Below are 18,840 nucleotides of genomic sequence, written 5' to 3'. Positions count from 1 at the left end.
CTTATTAAATACACAGTACGTCTTGCTATTTGCTGCGAGACACGATGTGTCTCTTGACAATTCATACTAGTCTGTTAACATGAACTGAGATAAAACATGTTCACTAATCGCACGATACACCAAACGAAATTTCGCATTTTTATCGTAAGGTAGTAAAAATTAGACTTGTTTCGCGTAACGTGCGACTGATGATTATATCGTTCTAAATTATCATTGACAAATCGCATATAAATACAATTATGAATAATATAAATACGATATAAGTACAATATGCAGTATAAGTACAATTGCGGGCCTGCGCACGTGAGCTCTATGTGACATTATTAATCAACCCTGATAGCTTACAAATCCAAACTGTCGTGACTTCGACGTTTTTATATTAGGATTCTCGAATCTATAACTCCATACGCTATTGAAATATTATCCGGTAATCGTAAAACGTATACATATATAAACATATGTATGTCGGACAAAATTAAATATTTATAAAATTTAAGAAAGGTATCGCTTGCTAGGAAAATAAGAGGCATCGCTTATTCTTACGAATTAATTGTTTGGAAAAAAGTGTGAAACAAATTATTTACTTGTGCATATGAATAAAATAATTAAGGAATCATTGTTACACATGTAATATCGGGAGGACAACAGAAATGCAACTTTGGATATTGTATTACATACTCGGTAAAAAATTTTTCATAAACGTATACAATTATATATGTATAAAACATGTCCATATGTATTTTTTCTTTTGCATAATCTCTGTTTGCATATACTAGAAAAATCATAAGAAAATAATTAAAAATTAATTATCGCATTGCGTTTTCATAAAAAGTTTAGGGAAATGAGGAAAATATACCCATATGAAATCATATACATATACATATAGTAACAGTATATGAAATATACGTGACTATAAGTGGTAAAATAAAAACGTCTCGTTGAATCGTATTCCAATTTGTCATGTCTTCAGATGGCAATAAAATATCAGCTTTCAAAAACTAACATAACGAAAATGGCACGTAATTCAAATCTTACACTTCTTATTCAGATATTCTTTGTACAATTATATATAAAACATTGCACAATCTAATTGCCATTTTACTTTATATGTAGAAGTCATTATTTTAATTATTTGATATTTTGTATTTATAATAATGATATTCTTATTTATAACATTTTTAAATAATTTTAATAATTATCCAATTATATTTCTTATTATTTTTCCAATATATAGATAGAAATTGTACAAGAGAAAGAAAATATACGGACATATTTTATATATAGCTGTGTATATTTATGTATATTTTATCTAAAAAAATTTTTTCAGGTATCCTTAATATTTTAAAATCGATGAAAAAAAATATTATCCGTGATATGTTTTCAATTACGACTTCACTTTTGGCCGTTTACAGCGGATGCGTGGACGGATTAACTGTTTAAGTCGTATCTTTCTTTTTAAGGCACGATGTATCGAAAGACATTACGATAGCTAATTATCAAAGTTATCGATGCAATTGAAAGTTCCAACACATAATCCGTATAGCCTTTCACGCAACGTTAACAATTGAAATTGTTCAACAACATTAAAAAAGATCAGTTGACATTACGTTCACATGTGAAGATTCTGCTGATAACCTTCGACCTCGTTGTACATTTTCCTGATGGGATCTTTTGGCAAATAGTTGTGTATCGCGGGTGCTATTTTATTGTTGCCGGATACAATGCCGTTGGCTAAATGCGCTACACCGTTCTGCAGCATATGCGCCGTTCCGTTCGCGATGCCGTTTTGATAAACATGACCGTTCTGTTGAATATGCTTCATATTGTTTAACATACCATTAGAGATGGTACCTACCCCTAAGAAGACGAGAAACGTCGAAATACATTATTAACAATCAACAAGATACAATCACGCGTTTCTTAATTATTGTTAGAGGAAAGTCCTCTAATATGAGATAGTAGGTTTTCACCGTCTAAATTCAACCACAAATCTTTTTTCGCGACGATTACACGATCCAATAATCAATTTTCCGCTAAACAGATTTCACTCCAAGGGCAATAAAATAAATTCATGGTGAAACCAACAAAACGATGCCTATTAATTTAGCAGAAACTCCGCTATATCATATTAGGAGCCTGTCTCACAAATAGGGAACTTTCCTCTATCATATTAATGTTGTTAAGTAATTGCTAGGTTTCGAAAAATTTGCGTGATCGCTCCTTCACTTGTTGAGTCTAATCCATTTACTGATTCTTTCTTATTTGTCTAGCAATAAAGAAATTTAGAGGACAACAATTAATCTTAAATTGAGAAACGCCTACTACAGTAGCGGGTCTTAAAAATGAAGAAAATTAATTTCACACCGAGCAAATACAACAATTATTTACCTTGAGCAACAATTCCGTTTTTTGTTGCATCGGCTATCTTTCCAACATGATTAGATACACCGTTGATTGTCGATTTGGCATTGCCATTAGGTATGGCACGTTCATTCGAGGCATGTATCCCGTTTGGGTGCCTCTTGATTGCGGGTGAATTCGAATCGCGTAGACTTCCTTCTTCTTTGCGTCGTGCTCGACGCATTAATTGATATAATGCAGCGGCAAAATCCTGCTGCACACTAGGCACATCCGTATCACCGTCCACCTATTTGAAAGATAACAACTGATTATTAACTGTGAGGGAAGAAATAAATTATACCTAAAAATAGAACCATTTCACAAACGTATATTATTTTTACTATGCAACCGTATCTTTGTATTCCCCTGGCGCCTCTATTCTAAACGATTTTATATCTTTATATTATAACAATCTTTAATAAATTTTCTACTAGTGCTAATTCAAAACTCATTTCAATTAGTCCGTGTTTCGTCGCAACCCAGTTATTTATTACGTACAATTGTTAATCGATTATCGCTGTCCAGCGTTTTCAACATTGGAAGGGACACCTCGCGAAAGAGCTCCAATCTTTTCCTAAATGCCGAAACACTGTCGTCCAGTCTTCCTCTCCCGAGTTGTAGTTTAGAACAGTCAAGCAGCACCAGCGGTGGTTCTTGCCCATACTATTAATAATATGTTGCAGCTCATCAATTTATTAAGCGATATTCATCAGGTGGACAAGAAGTTGCAGAATCAATCAAGCAAATTATGGCAGGCGTAATTTGTGACTGAAGCGCTACAATGCAACGCAGGCAATTCTACTTACCTTAGTCTGAAACTCCTGTACTTGATTCAAGTCCCTTGGATATCCGTCTATGACGATGCCATCCGAGTCTCGATTCAAAAGAATCTGTTGCTCTACAAGCTGCATCACGATATCATGGGGGACCATTTCGCCCGAAACAATTGCGTCGTTCACAATCATATTAGACGATGCCATCGTTCTCAACAATTCTCCAATACTTATATGCTGCCAACCTGGCATATTACTGACGGCTTCGGTGCAGAGAGCCGCCTTGTTACTTCCTGGTCCACCTAATATACACGACATTATATTACCCAAAATGTTGTGCAATGTAAATAAGTTTGTTCTCTTTCTTAGAGAGGGCAGTTGGCGAGATAAGAAAGAAAATACAGAAAATAATGGAACAATTTAATAGTTTTACTTTTTATAACTTAACGGTCTCAATTTGCACCAGATTTTTGTGAAATATAAATGCACAGAATGGTGAAAATGTTTCGGGACAGTTAAATATCTCGTAAACAACGCGTTCCTTTTTAATTATATGTATAAGTTGTAGAGAGTTTCAAGAGATCCGTTTAATTATGTTCCAGCGCGCTTGGCTTCCTGTGGTTTTGACGAATTGGTAAAGAATTTTAAACAGGAAGAAAAGTGTCTTAAAATCAAGCCAGGAAGACATTTCGAGGGTCGACGCTTGTTTTGAATCACTTTAAGTATCAGTACGCGTATCATGTGTGCAGGTGCATGCGTATTCGTTGAAATAAAATGTACCTATAACCCAAATAAATGCTGGCAATCCTTTTCTCGGTTTGTTAACGGTTTTCGGTGTGTTTTCTATCAATACTGGAGGTGGTATCCTATCATTTTCTACAACTTGTTGCGGTAACGGCGTACCCGTGATCGATTCTTTCCTCCTTTCCACTTCGACCTGAAATACGACATGGCGCAGTGCAGCGATGCGTTATCAAGGATTAAAAATTGCGATTGAAATTTTAATCTTACCTCGGCTTCTAAAGATTGCGGTATACCCTGAATTTCACCGCTTGACATCCCGAGAATTCTTAGGACGGCATCTCGAAAACTAACGTAGACCTCACTCGGATTGCGTTCACCATTTATCTGCATGATAGTACAATTTGAATTCAATTAGAAATCAATCAGTTCAATCAGTATTGAGATTATACGTAATTCAGTACGCGATTTATTTCGTAATTTTACGAACACACACACACACGTTAATTACCTCAAGTAACATTCCGCTTTGATCAAAATATTCCGCAACTGGCATCACATTCCTATAAAAATTGTGCAATTCCATTCTAGCTAATCCGATAATAACGTGGCCAAGTTGCGCACCGAAGTCAATCTGTCTCTCCAACACTTCCTGCCTCCACGACACGAGAATGACGCCGTTAACGATTTTTATCTACAACAAATATTACACGCATTTAGACTGTTGTCTTACCGACCCTCCATTGTCCGAATACTGGTCGCCGCTAAACCAAATTGGAGATGTAAACGTTCTGTGAAATAAATAAATATCTGTATTGAAAAAAGAGGAGTGAGACACTCACTTTTTCAGCGTACTCCACCACATCGCGCATATTTCGCGGATATCCGCTTACAAGAAAGACCTTGGCTCCCGGTGACATTTTCATCTCGAGCATAAGCACTTCTGTGACAGTTTTGCTACTAAGTTGCCCAAAATCTTGCATATCTACATAAAAAACAATTGAAATGTATGACACGTCGTAAGAAGATAAAAATTACTTGTTTACAAACGTTATTATTTAATTGCAGAAATAATTGAAATAGAATGTATATGTTTTTAGAAATCACACGAGTCGCAACTAAATCTGACTGCCGGTTTATATTACGTACACGTCGAATATTAAAATTTTATATATCTGTGCTTATAAAATAAGAAGAAAATACGAACCATTTCCCAGTGCGTACTGCTGAAGAAGATCCATCATGTTGATATGCGTTATACCTTTCTTCTCTTGTATCAAATTGTCGCAATATGTCACCTTGCCGCTACCGGGCCCTCCTACAAAATGATTTGTAGTACGCATTGAAAATCTTAATGTGCGATTTAATTCGAAACCTCGTGACAAATAATCAACACTAACCGAGTACGAATATAACGGGAATTTTGGGTATTTCAAATTTAACTGGGCCAACATTTTGTTTCGGGAAATGTCCATCCGGTGGAGTCGCCAAAAGGCCAGCCTCGCCTCGCCATCTTCCTGTAGCTCGAGCATCGTTTTCCTCGAACATCTGCGATCCATTTTGTTGATCTGAAACGCATTTACCACTTTATAACGTATTATGTTTGAACACACAAATAACGAATTTACCCGTTTGCGAATTAATTAAAGACCAAGAAGTCTAATTGTTAAATAAGTAAATAAATTTTGTTATCATTTTAACGAATATGTAAGCATAATTGTAAATGATGCATGTCGTTGACGGCTTTGTGTCATATATCAAGATCATGTCGATAGGCTATCGAGAAGGTTGTAAGGAGAATCAGAAATGTTGAAAATGTTGAGAATTATTTGTATAAAATTAAAATCATAAGCTCTTTTAATACTGTCAGCATGTGAACTTTTTACATCTCTTTATCGGTTAATTTTTTAGAAACATTTACAAGATTCAAGATTTTTTAATGGGTTTTTTAATAGCAAAAACTCGATGCAGCATTTGAATTGACAACGAAAATAAAATGTTAAAAGTGTTGAGCACTGAATAAATGTCATGCTAAAAGTATTTTCAAAGACTTGAAAAATATAAAAATGCAAAAAATATAAAGAATACAAAATATAAAAATGATCTTCGTATTGAAATAATCTTTGTGTTTATACATAACTTCAGCAAATTAAATAATCATAGATTGATTTATTAAATATAACGTTGTACTTTTTTAATTTAATTAATAGTCTACTAAAATGTATTCGACAACGCATAATATTATTTCAATCTGATTGTTTCAACATTAAAATGCATACATTATTAATTTTTATCCAAAAAAGTTTAATCTATTTTTTTATTAAATTTTAATCTTTATGAGAGATTATCTCATTCTTACTACATTTTATTGAACTCACTGTACAATATATTCACATCTACCTCGTCATGGTTGCGTGACGAAACCGAAGATTCTACGTAGAAGTCAAAAGCATTAAATATACATTATTTCATTGCTGTATTATTTATTACATGCAATGCATGTAATATCAAGTAATTGCTTTGATTTGAATCAAATGCCGGTGTTTACAATCTTCAATAATCGCATAATTGAGTATTTGTTTAATTTTCGTATAATTTTAGTATTTCTATCGGTACAAAAAGTGTGAAAAAGTTGTCGCGTACAAACGATAATATCATGTAATTTAACGACGCGGGCTAATGCCATCACTTATACACTATTATAATATAATTTTTGTGAGGACAGAACAACCATGTAGATATCTATGATGGATAACTCGAGGCTTTCCAACTCATTATGTTCAATCTGATCTTGTGCAAAATTCAAATTATAAGAGAATACTGAATCGATACTCGCTATACAAAATGCCAATAGAATTACAAATTTAGTGATAGAATTAAATTAATCATCTCAATCTTTATATCTATTAGTCTGGGAATCACAAAATAAAATTACGTTAAATTACAAGTGTTTCGGAGGCAAGTATATTTGAAACGTGTATTTTGGAGAAAAAGTTAAATTAACGCATGTTAAACATCATATTCATTAATATACAAAAGCACGCATAGTAACAAATAACAATCTCATTTGACACTTCAGTAAAAAAGATTGTTTAAAATATTACAATTTTATATTGTTTATCTTGATATTACATCGTGTTTTTAATAGAGCATCTCTTCTCCATTACAACATAGTAAGAGACAAATACAATTTTCTGCATTTTTGTAAAAGACAAACATAACGTTAAAGAAAACATTGACGATATTAAAAATTGTTTCTGACTGTCGATCGGCACTAACAGAATATTTTCTCAGAAATATAATTACTTTTATTATTCTTACAAGAAGTTAGACAAATAAAAAAATATTGATTTGATTGGAAAAAATATTTGTAATTAAGAATTTTTGATTAAAATAAAAAAATTATCATAATTTTCATGTTAATATTGCTTGTAAACTTCGATCGACATAAATATTTAAGACAGTTGATATTTAGAGTTAAAATTGAAATTACAAATTAATTAAATTGCCAATGAGTTTTGTAATATATAAGAAAGTGTGCCCCTTTATTTAAGCAACAATAGCAACAATAATATTAAATTGATATGTGTCCATCGATGTGAATCGCGTATATTTCATGGCATAAGTTTACTATGATGAAAAAAAAAACAACTTTTTACTTTACGACAATGTCACTTCTATAATATCGATCGCGATAATGCATTTGCGATAATCATAGACATCTTGTTACGCGTCTTGCATCGAGCGCGTTTGTTCTGTAGATATATCGCGAGAATTCAACGATTACTTGTGGCATAATGGAAGAAGTGGAATTAACTAGGTGCGCTAACCGTTGACTTGCATAGATAAACTGATCGTTCTCGTTGAAGGCGTGAAATCAGCATAGGACAATAGAGAGACAAATGCTTTCTTTCTGCGATTGCACCAGTTGATATGGAAAAGGTAAGAGCAGAAGCAGACGCCTTCTCTCCTAATGCGTATTATTCTCTAGCTTTTTCACGCTTACTAGTAATGCAATGCTACTGAGTGAGAGAACGATAATGAGTGAAAGAACAAATGAACATCGATTAATACAACTGTGACAAATTATTTGGAAAAAATTCACCTACAACAAAATACTGAAAATATAAAGAAACAGTACCAAATGTATTTTCCATTCTTAATTACGAGGCTTTTCGGTTAAATCTGTTAGCAACTTTTATGTGAAATTTTTGGGAAAGAATTAATTAACAAAAATAGTATTTCTACGTAAAACGCATACTCGAATAAAACACAAGAAAGACGACCAAATATATTGTCATGAAAAAGTAGTGAAATTGAAATGTTATTTCAAGTATATTCAGGACAATAGATATTATAATGTAGTGATGAAGTGATTTTTCATCAAGATTTGAAATAGGAAATCGTGGATACAGGCCTTAACAAAAAAATCTCAAGGAAGGGCCGTGAAAAAACTCGAGTTGCGTCAACGACAAACATTCGATTTACCAATGAAATTAAGGATCTACCATAAAAGAACCAGCACACCTGAGATATTCAAACATTCATCATGATACATTAAACAAAAGGTTGTATGTGTAAAACGTTATTTTACTTTATAATACTTTCCCAAATATTAAGAATTCCGAAAAATCTAACTGCATAATTTCCTTAATTATTTAGAAGTGCATTAGACATCTGAATATCGCTAGTACTGGTGCTGAATTGGCAAATATAAGATAACTGTCTTGTCTCTTTAGTCCAAAAATTTATGCAATAATAACAGTTTTGTCTGAATCTGTCACATAAGAATCAGTTCAAAATAAATATTATACCGATGATTTCACAAAATAGCAGACTTGTTTAATTCTTTAATGCAAACATTGACTCAACAACGTTTCATTCGCGCAAATCTATCTCTCACAATAGAAATTAAAGATAAACAGTAAAATTATTTATCACTAGCATGCCGCGCGGTCTCGCACGCGCGGCTCTCACACGCGTGATAAAAAAAACACGTAAGTTTTACGAATTATTAAGAAGAACCCTAAACCGTCGCCCCGAAATTTCTGAACAGGAATATCCTGCTTCTGATTGTGAGTGGCAACTTGTCTTTTGGTAATGCAGAGTGAATAGTTAAATTTGAAATCATTTTATTTGAGAATGTTTCTCATTTCTTTGCAGATGAGAAGAGAAACATTACAATTATTTGTTATGTTACATGCTTATAGAAAATTCTAAAATTTTAATAACACATGCTTCTAGCCAAGTAGCGATATTGTACCATTCAACTTGGAACAAATTTAAGAACTGTTAAAAGTCTGTTACAGAAAAAGGGTTAAGATATCTTGGATTTTTACAACTAAGAGCTCGTTGACGCTCGTTATATGAAACAAAGCCCTCCAACTTGGACTGTTAGAATAAATAGATTATTCATGGATATACTAACCAGTGTCCAGGCAGATGCCCATAGTAAGCTGTTCAAAGGCTGACACGATCCTTCTACGGCCATTTACTCACATGCTTCCGGCAGACAAACTCATCCCCGCGTCAACACATACAACGTTCCGAAGAGTTACAATGTACAGCTTCACGAAAACTTTCACATTAGACAAGAATGTTTCTTCGTGCCACGTGTTGTCACTCGATGACTTTTGCAATCGACTTTTTGGTAGGCCGGTAATCAGAAGTGGCTTCGACGAATGTGCACTGGTTTGTTTCTTCGGATTCAACGTTTATCCATGGGACTTAATTTTCTCCCCTACAAAGCGACGTCCTAATGACGGAGGCGTCGCTTCCCGCGCGTTGATCCGCGTTTGATCTATGCGGCGTAGCTTCTTTAACAGGCACTTGAGAACGAAAGCGAGTAAGACTAGTGTCCACATCGACGTTGTTTGGAGCTTCGTGAAATTTACCCGACGAGTCCACTGCAGGTAATTGCAGTTAATGTATAATAATTTCAAATGTCACATTTTACGCACTACGTTCGAACGACAACTGTGTGGATTAATGAGCATTCTGAAAGCAATGAGTTATTATTAGTTCTTCAAGATGTACGATCTTGAAAGAGTGTTTTTCCAACATTTACTTTCTGGTCACAAGTCCTTATTTTCTATACTTGCGACTACTTCAATATTCTATCGAGTGTATAATATAACATTGCATCTTTGCCTTGGCAAGAAGTTACTTTTGAAGTGGATAATTTTGATAGCTTTTGTTCAGTGCGAAATTAGCAGGAATGTATTTTAGAGTTGTTGAGAAAGAAAAAACTATCCTTGGCATGTTCATAATTATCTATTCGAAAAATTCAAAACGAAGGAAATAAATTTGTAAAAGCGCTTTTCGCAACGGAATAAAGAAAAGTAACGAGTAACTTGAACGAGCAATAAGTCATGTGCAAGTCATTCTTCTCTTTCTGGAATGCATTTTTATAAAAAATTTTCTAAAATTCCCATGTGTTTAAGGAAGGTAGAGGGCATCGGCGACAAGATCTATGCGTTTTAAGAGCTTGTAACTTAAGCTGATTCAGGATAAATATGTAACGTTACTCAATTCGGAGAACGTTTCAACAGCAACGAGAGATCGAGCCGATCCCTCGAAACGACAACGCGGAAGATCGAAGGATTTTCGAAAGACTTTCGTGAAACTTTCAATTAACGATCGATCTCTCCCGGTAAGTGCGACTCACGGTGGCTGAGTGATCGATGAGTAAATCCTCACGCTTCCCACGTTCCTATCGAGTGGAGTAACTCGCCACCATCCGAGCCACCGATCGAGCACGAGAACACTTGGTAGGAACTTGAAGAAGAGGAATGGTGCACCCCCGAACTTTCGTCCCTCGCGTTCACCCGGAAGTGCCGGCGCAAAGTGTCGCGTGCGGCAACGTAAACGGCTCTGAGTCACGACGTTTCCACGGCGGAGCTTTTACGACGAGCTTTCTCCGCACGACAATGCCATAATGATTTGTCGGGAACGAATGGAGGTCGTGGTAAGAACCAGATCGTCATGGATACGGTCGCGCAAGCGCCCATTCTTTTATACGTTTTGTGCATGTATAACTTTACATACAGTCGCGATAATGGACAGTTGTACCAGAGTGTGCATGTGTGTGTGTGTATGTATGTAATCGTGTGTGCATGTGAAATCATGTGCGTGTGACATGTGAGGGGTTGTAACGTGGGGGTTCAATGTCAAGTTCTTTCCGACGCGACTGTTCTCGAACGGAGGGCTTCGATGAGCGGGATGGTCAGGTGAGAGTGACATTATGAAATGCGAGTTACAGACTCGAGAGTGCCCGGCAAACTTTTTTATAAACAAAAAGTATATATATGTATGTGATTATATACATATAAAACATGCCTGTATGTCTTTTTTCTCTCGTATAATCTCTGTTCGCATATATAGGAAAAATAATGCGAAGAATTGCAAAATAATTAATAAGAATACATAATAAAGATACTTTTTTCTTATAAAAAGCTAAGTTTGAGGAAATGAGAAAAAATTGCCCATCGTACAAAATACGATTATATATATAGAATATTGTATTTAATTGCAATTTTATTTTTTGCAAAAGAAAAGCAATGCCTAAGATTATTTCTCCATTTCTTAATTATTTTTTTTATTATTTTTCTTTATTAGTATAATTATATATTATTATACTTAATTATATTCTTATGTATTTATTATTACTTTCTTCTTAATTATTCTTATTATTTTTCTTGTATAAACGGACAAGGATACGAGAAAGAAATCACGTATAGACATATTTTATACATATTTGTACATTATAATTATACATATTAATATATTTTGTATATGAAAAAAATTTTGTACCAGGTAATGATATAATTTATCTCTCGTCGAAATACAATGTAATGTAAATATAAAATACGAAACTCGATAGAAAATTGTATATACGAATCAAGCGAATAAAAACCGAAGTGAAGGAAAGAGCAAAGTTTTCATCAATTTTCTACTTTTACTCGTATGAATTTACGTCCATTGTCGCCGTATTCTTCATCAAATAACTTAGATCGAATTAATATCAAATATTTAGCGGCGCCCTAAGTAGAATAATTATGAAAGTTCACTTATTGTTAGTCGAATATGAATCACTTGCACCTTCCGACGGCAGTCTATACCTACCCAGGCAGAACAAAATGTCGAAATGGTTCCAAAATGATTATTCGATGTCACTTTACCGCCACTTCAACGTTACTTCGACAACTTTCATCGCGACTCCTCGTTCCGCTTAGGTGTAAGACTTTAATCGAAAAATAATCACGTTTTTCTTAGTAAAATTGCCAATGCGCATTTATATTTTCGTGGGATATCTTAGGGGTTGCGACAGCTGCGCGCAGCAATACTACTTTAACGTAGGAATAAGAATGAGGACGTGTCGAGCATTTAACACACGAGGTTAATATGAAATTTATTACTCCCGGTTCACAATCGATAGAGAAGCACACGTGAGAACCATAACAAGACGGTATATATTTATGACAAAACCGGCTTAAAAATGTCTAAATTCTGTCTAAATGCCTCCATTTGTGGATTATCTAAACCCAAATGCAAGTTACAATGTCATACTTGAATCTTTTGGTTCAAATTGTGTTTTTATAAACTTTATCTTGTTACAAAAATGTCTTGTCATTCTACAAAAACGTCAATTTTGTTGGCTTTACTAAACTTTGTATTTTATCACTTTCTCAGCCGGCGAGTCTAGCGCATGGCCTAGAACTGCAAGCCGCAATTTACAAAAATCTGTAGCTAGGCTGTTGCAGAATTCCAGCATCAAAATAGGAATAAAAATTAAAAAATTGCTTTATAGTACATCATGCTTGTAACCATTTGTAAATACGATTGTCATAGTCATCTGTCTTTCTATAAATACAAAATGACGTAAAATTACGTCAACTACAACCATCTACGGATTTTAAAATAACGTAAAATTACGTCAGTCGCAACTAGCTATAGATCTTGAAATGACGTAAAATTATGCCAACGGCTGCGAATGTGTTGATATACATATAATTATTTATGGTATCATATAATGGATCTTCAATTAGCTTAACTTTTCATGCATAGTATAATTTCAGTTTGAACTATAGAGTTAAGGATACACGGAGAGAATTTTCACTTAAAATTTATCCTGAAAATCATGTCATCGTGGGACAATTTGTCATTTTGGACAATGTTATGAGAACTTTTGGAAATTTTACCATACATTTTACTAGTAAAACGTGTACTAACAATAAGTATAATTACTAATAAAATGTATGGTAAGATTTCCAAAAACTCTCATAATGTTCTTTAAAATACCATGTTGTCCCACGATTACATGATTTTCAGGGTAAGTTTTAAGAGAAAATTCTCTCCGAGTATAAACTCGCGTTTCTAGTATGAATTTTAAAACTTGTTCTTGATCTGTTCTTCAACTTTTTAGCTCAATAGATAAGGAAAGAAAGAAGAACCTAAATAATACATGCTACTACAATGTGATTATATTATTGAACAATATATGAATTAATTATGGGAAATAAAATTAAACTCTAATTAAAAAAATTTTTTTTAATAAAGAATATAGAAAAATTTGCAATTCTATTATATTTTTAATTTCAATTTATTGTAATTGGACTTTTGCCATAAATATATCAATACATTTGCAAAAGTGTATTCTTTTTCTCTTTTCAAAAAGGACCGTATCATCTTTTTCATGTAAATTAAATCTTTTCCGTTATTTTGCTAATGAAAATAAAATAAGTTCACACAAATTGAATAATTTATCAAGTATTTCGTATACTATATTAGACACATGTTTAAAACTAATTTTTATGTCAATATTGTAAGAAACGTGACACCAGTATACAGCTTCAATGTTTTAATTATTCAAACATTGTAAATTTTAATTTCAATAATTTCAGCTCTTATTTTTATTATATGCATATTTCTTCCTGTTTCTTCCAATTTCTTGGCTTTCATAAAACTTGATTATCTCGATACGCAAATTGATAATAGAGAAAAGTCCTCTATTATGAGATAAGTTTAGAAACCTGCTATCATATTAGAGTATGAGATAGCAGGTTTTCAACATCCAATTTTCCACTAAACAGACCCGCTCCAAGGGCAATAAATTCATGGTAGAATCAACTGACGATGCCTATTAATTTAACGGAAACCTCGCTATATTAGGTTTCTATCTCATAACAGGGGACTTTCCTCTACAATAAAGAACGAGAAAAAGTTATTAATATTTACCGAGATACTTATATTTAGGCAGAAATGTCTCCTGGACATGTCGTCCAGTACGCAGTAAATCCCAATCGATACGTAAAATAGCATATTCTATCTACGATATGCATTATGTACTTCCCGTAGATATCTTAATTTGAAAATCTTTTATTAACGAATGAATGTCATTGTAATATCGACGAGCGTTTTTGTAACAAGGTATAATAATAGTTTACTTTACTCTCTTGAACATCCCTACTTACGGATTGCGTCACGATATTTGTTGTGTAACATTTATATTTTTTGCGCCCGAGAATATTTTTACATTGCATACCGAAGTATATTTTTTATACCTTGATAGAAACTTAGTAGAAGTTTTAGAACCAATTATCTTTATGCTGATGACTGTAACGGCGGAAGTAATATAATTTGTGAAAATTTTACGGTTTTTACACTTAATACGTGTACGTGCTCATAAGTCGATTTTCAAACGGCAATATTCATAAGCCTGCTTATCGGCCTAACAAGGCCGATTTATTATGTAAAACTGTTCCCAGTAACAATTGCATTCTTTTTAAATTGCGAGTCACTCCGCGGGCCGTTACCTAATGTAACATTTTCCCGGGTGCACTCCAACATAATCAAAACATAAATATTAATTATTCGATAGGTATATAAGTGTCACTTTCAAGGTATCACTTTAGTACGAAGTTCGCAAGGCGCTGGCAATGTAAGACCTATCGACTTGCTATGAATATTTAACGGATGCCTGTTATCAGTCCTGTTTCAAGAAATTATATGCTTGTATAAAGCTATCTAACCCACTGTACTATATCCGACTGAAAGAAGAAACGTACGTCGATTTAATTGGAATTTAACGAGAAACTGATGGCTCATAATAACATACGGCTATTTATTATAGAATAAACGTGGCAATTTCTAAAAAGTCACGGATCCGTATTTCGTATTTATTTTGCATATCATTCACGTAAGCTTAACAGTTTGCTACGTATTTACCCCCATCCCTTTACGTGACAAATGTACTTATGGCAAAAAGATCAATTCAAGCAACGCTTCGTACGTTAGATGAGTTTCTTTCTGTTTTACTTTTTTACCTTTTTAATTACATTTCCTAAATCAGACATTTTTTTGCGATATAACGACTTTTAGATCAGGACTTTCGTATTTTGTTAACGTCCAATCGATGCAGATCTCGGTTTAACTTTCTCTTTACCTTTTTCTAGTTCTAAGGCCCGGTTTCACCTAGTTCAATCCACATGCATGAAATTCCGTGATAGAGCTTTCGCGAGGATCAATCTTGGCTGTGAAAGTGAAAAGGAAGCTAGATCTTTGCAACTACAGAGCAGCATTCTTTACTAAACAATTTAAGTCTTTGGCAGTTGAAATGATCATAAAAGTTGAATAAACTCTGAACTTCGGTGTACAACTGAAGGAAACGGATTTGTGTTTTAGTTGTTCACGACCATGGGGTCGAAGGTTAGAAAGAAAAAGCAAGAACCTTTGATATACACAGAACGCATAACACGGACCTTAGCTGTGAGAACGAACCGTGACTCTTACACGCCCTTGAAAAGAAACGAAATCAGAAAGACTTCTGATATTCCCGTCCGATCTATCCTTTAGGCTAGATTGGCTTATAGAGCCGTCAAAGATGAAAACAGTCTGAGGTCGGTGGGTGCCATGTAACCAACAGAAATCTTGAAAGCTCACCAACACTCAACATAGACCGGTATTCATGGTCAGATCTTATATTCGAGACTGTCTTAAGATCAACTTTCGATACTCCGTAGACAATGAAATGTTCTGTACAGCATCTTTGGATAAATTCAAGACGATCTTGAATGTAAGATCTGATTCTGGATACCGGACTATGTGTAAAATCAGTGGTGGCGACGCAAGAAGTAGGGCGGGTGCCCTCTCGTCTCTGTAAGAAATCGCACTCGATTCAATATTTTGTGTATTATTCGGCGCTTTCGACTTAGAAGCTGCAGCCAACACATTGTACTCGAAGCGACGAGAGACTCAATGCGACCATACGAGATGTATCCGAATACGAACATCGTTTAAAGAAACAATTATCGTCCGTTGTTATCGCAATGGGGAAGTAATTTCAAGTTAGCTAGAGCTTTTTCATTTTTGCATGTACAGATTTCATGTGTGAATCGCGCGAGATATCTGTCTTGCCGGTTAAACGCCCATGCTTGTCTCTTTCGAAAGTACAAGGTTGGAAGGAGACAACGAATTAAGCGAAGCTTAAAGTTACACAACGTTGGTGAAACCGGGCCTTAGAGTTGGGAAAAAGATGGGAAATTAAATTAAACCGGAATTAAAATCAAACTATACCGGTAGGACACAAGTCAATATTCTCATAATTAATTTGTCAAACATACGGAACTATTTAATCACGCATACCTTTCTATCAGAAATAAATTATAAGCGATTCTGTTGCACGAGGAAAAGTTATTTCTTCCTCGTTTGCCTTTAAATAGTTTTCGCCTAGGGTTTATAGTTTCACAAACATCGGCTAACTGCTAACCGTGCAGAGTTGACTCCCTATTTTTTTCTATATTATTAGCTAAAAAAAGACAGAGAATCGATTAACCTCCAGCAAGCAGTTAATCGACGCGCGTGAAACCGACCCTTCAAGGTGTTTGATCTTTTTAAAAATGTCGCTATAAATTATTTTGTTGAATGAAACGGGCTCATTTATTAAATATAATATGAATTACTTTGCCAGCTAACATACAGCCGGTTATGTCTCACGGCTTCTTGCATAATTCCATATCTTGTCAAAGTAGAAGACATGGCCATCCTTGTTCAACATTCATATCTATATTTCACAACGACCGTTTTCTCGCATGCATTCGTTCAATCGAACTAATAATGATTGACAAATATTTCTCGATATGTCACGTGTAATTTCTCATATCATTTCAATTTTTTAAATGGAAAACCCCGCCGGAAATAATTCTACAAAATTCTACAAAACTATTTAAATATAACTGCCAGAATCTAAGAAATTCTACGTAAATTAAAAATTTGTTATAAAAATCAACATGAAAATGCTAGAATTGGAACACTTTTGTTCACATTTTTGTAATATTCTACAAGTAAGCAGATGTTTTAATTCTTTGAGATTTTGTTGCTTCTCAAATTTTTACAACTAGTAAAGTGTTGTACTAATTTTTACAAAATTGTACACTTTCATGAAATACTACTTGCAATAATTTCTTCATTTGAGAACATTGTAACTTGTGGTACTATTTCGTAGATATTTTTACAAAAAAAGCTGTTTCAACGAAGATATAAAAATTTCTACAAATTTCCGTTTCAAGTCAATTTTTGTAGTTATTTCTAGAAATGTTTTCCGCTAGGAAATTTCTGTTTCTACACGTATGTACTTAATGGCTTTTATAATCGTGCTTTTTAATCTCGAAAAAAATGTACTTATCGTTAAGTTTCCACGACACCCCGGTACAAACCTTTTCACGCATGAACATGAATAAATATATACAATTATATAAAAATATGAATCTATATGAAAAAATTTTTGCAACTTGCCTACAACTTTGCAAAGAGAAACTTAATTCATCATCCTTGATCCATATTCTTGACAAAGTATTACACAATATGATGCAATTACATTTAAATTGATAAAATTACAGTAAATGATGAAATTCTGTTAATTTATTAGACAAAAATCTAACGAGTTCTGAAATCATACCTGAGAGAAGCCTGAGGGCTATCACGGTCCGGTTTGATCCTCGAACGCGATACGTCCTTTGTGGACTTGAACTACGTAGCCAATGTCCACTAAGCAGATAACGCAGATGTGCACGTTTTGGTTGTGTTCCGTGCTGTATGCATGAAATGTCAATAAAAATGGAGTTATTGATTTTTCGTTATGTGAGCGAACAGACCAACTTGAAGACCGCCGAGAAAAATTCGGCGGGAGTGATGGAGGGCCTCTACAAGTTGGTCTGTGTTTATCGAATAAAAATTTAATTCAAATCTAAAATAAAGGCATCGATTCATTTATAACTAGAAAATACAAACGTTATAATAAAATATATAGATAACCAAGTTTATCGGAAACAATCTACTACAAATTTTGTTGGCAAGAGGAGCACAACCCCAGCTTGTCAGCAAATTTTTATATTCTGCAATCACACATATAATTTATATGTCAGCAACAAAAGAATGTGTATCGCCTGTAGGTGTAGCGAAATAGTTCCAAAAATGAAAATGAGCGTAGGGCGTTGGAATTTGGAATCAGCCGAGCGAAAACGGTATCGTATCAAGTAAAACGCCCGCGTGGCCGCTCTCAAGTTTCTCCCTATGGTTCTATGGTGCGCGGAGCACAGTATAACCTGTACGCGCATCGTGCATACGCGCCATAGACTTCTATAGACGGACCCTTTTACGAGGGGTAACTGATAATCGCGGTAAAGGCCTTCACACATAAAATTCCGTAAGGACGTAAAACGTAAGCATAAGAAAATCGACCAATCACAGTCGAGAACGTAAGGCAATGACGCAAGCAGTAGCAAATCCAACCTGTTGATTTTCTTACGCTTACGTTTTACGTCCTTACGGAATTTTATGTGTGAAGGCCTTAAGGGGATCACTCGTCTGACTTCGACTCTTTCCGGTGAGATTCGGTAATATTCGGTTCACATTTCCAATACGTGTGCAC

At 34.3% G+C, this 18,840-nt stretch overlaps 1 protein-coding gene across 2 annotated transcripts; it reads right to left on the bottom strand.

Moving 5' to 3' along the window:
- Positions 1–1,302: 1,302 nt before the first annotated feature.
- LOC105565597 (adenylate kinase isoenzyme 5) lies at positions 1,303–17,912 on the bottom strand. Of its 2 annotated transcripts, none has more exons than XM_012018920.1 (12): positions 17,869–17,912; positions 9,343–9,911; positions 5,315–5,482; positions 5,122–5,232; positions 4,757–4,899; positions 4,426–4,608; positions 4,185–4,301; positions 3,954–4,110; positions 3,207–3,475; positions 2,899–3,063; positions 2,389–2,647; positions 1,303–1,857 (listed from the first exon to the last, which is right to left on the bottom strand). In XM_012018920.1, exons 2-12 carry the CDS (start codon positions 9,362–9,364, stop codon positions 1,610–1,612), a joined length of 1,842 nt encoding a protein of 613 aa, XP_011874310.1. In that variant the 5' UTR covers positions 9,365–9,911; positions 17,869–17,912; the 3' UTR covers positions 1,303–1,609. The 2 variants fall into 2 exon arrangements, with proteins under 2 accessions (XP_011874310.1, XP_011874309.1); XM_012018919.1 differs by lacking the exon at positions 17,869–17,912 and adding an exon at positions 10,582–10,996.
- Between the last annotated feature and the right edge of the window lie 928 nt (positions 17,913–18,840).

This window comes from Vollenhovia emeryi, unplaced genomic scaffold, assembly GCF_000949405.1.
Source record: "Vollenhovia emeryi isolate VEMERY1.0 unplaced genomic scaffold, V.emery_V1.0 DF939150.1, whole genome shotgun sequence".
Taxonomy (NCBI): domain Eukaryota; kingdom Metazoa; phylum Arthropoda; class Insecta; order Hymenoptera; family Formicidae; genus Vollenhovia; species Vollenhovia emeryi.
This window is presented reverse-complemented; position numbering and strand designations above follow the sequence as displayed.

What these genes read in the sequence shown, in the direction of transcription:
- LOC105565597 (XM_012018920.1), bottom strand. Translation starts at nt 9,364, where the DNA reads ATGGGCATCTGCCTGGACACTG. An exon ending in TCCCGTTATATTCGTACTCG is followed by an intron (nt 5,233 to 5,314) that starts GTTAGTGTTGAT and finishes ATCATTTTGTAG; the next exon opens with GAGGGCCCGGTAGCGGCAAG. An exon ending in GCGATAATCGATTAACAATT is followed by an intron (nt 2,648 to 2,898) that starts GTACGTAATAAA and finishes TCTTTCAAATAG; the next exon opens with GTGGACGGTGATACGGATGT.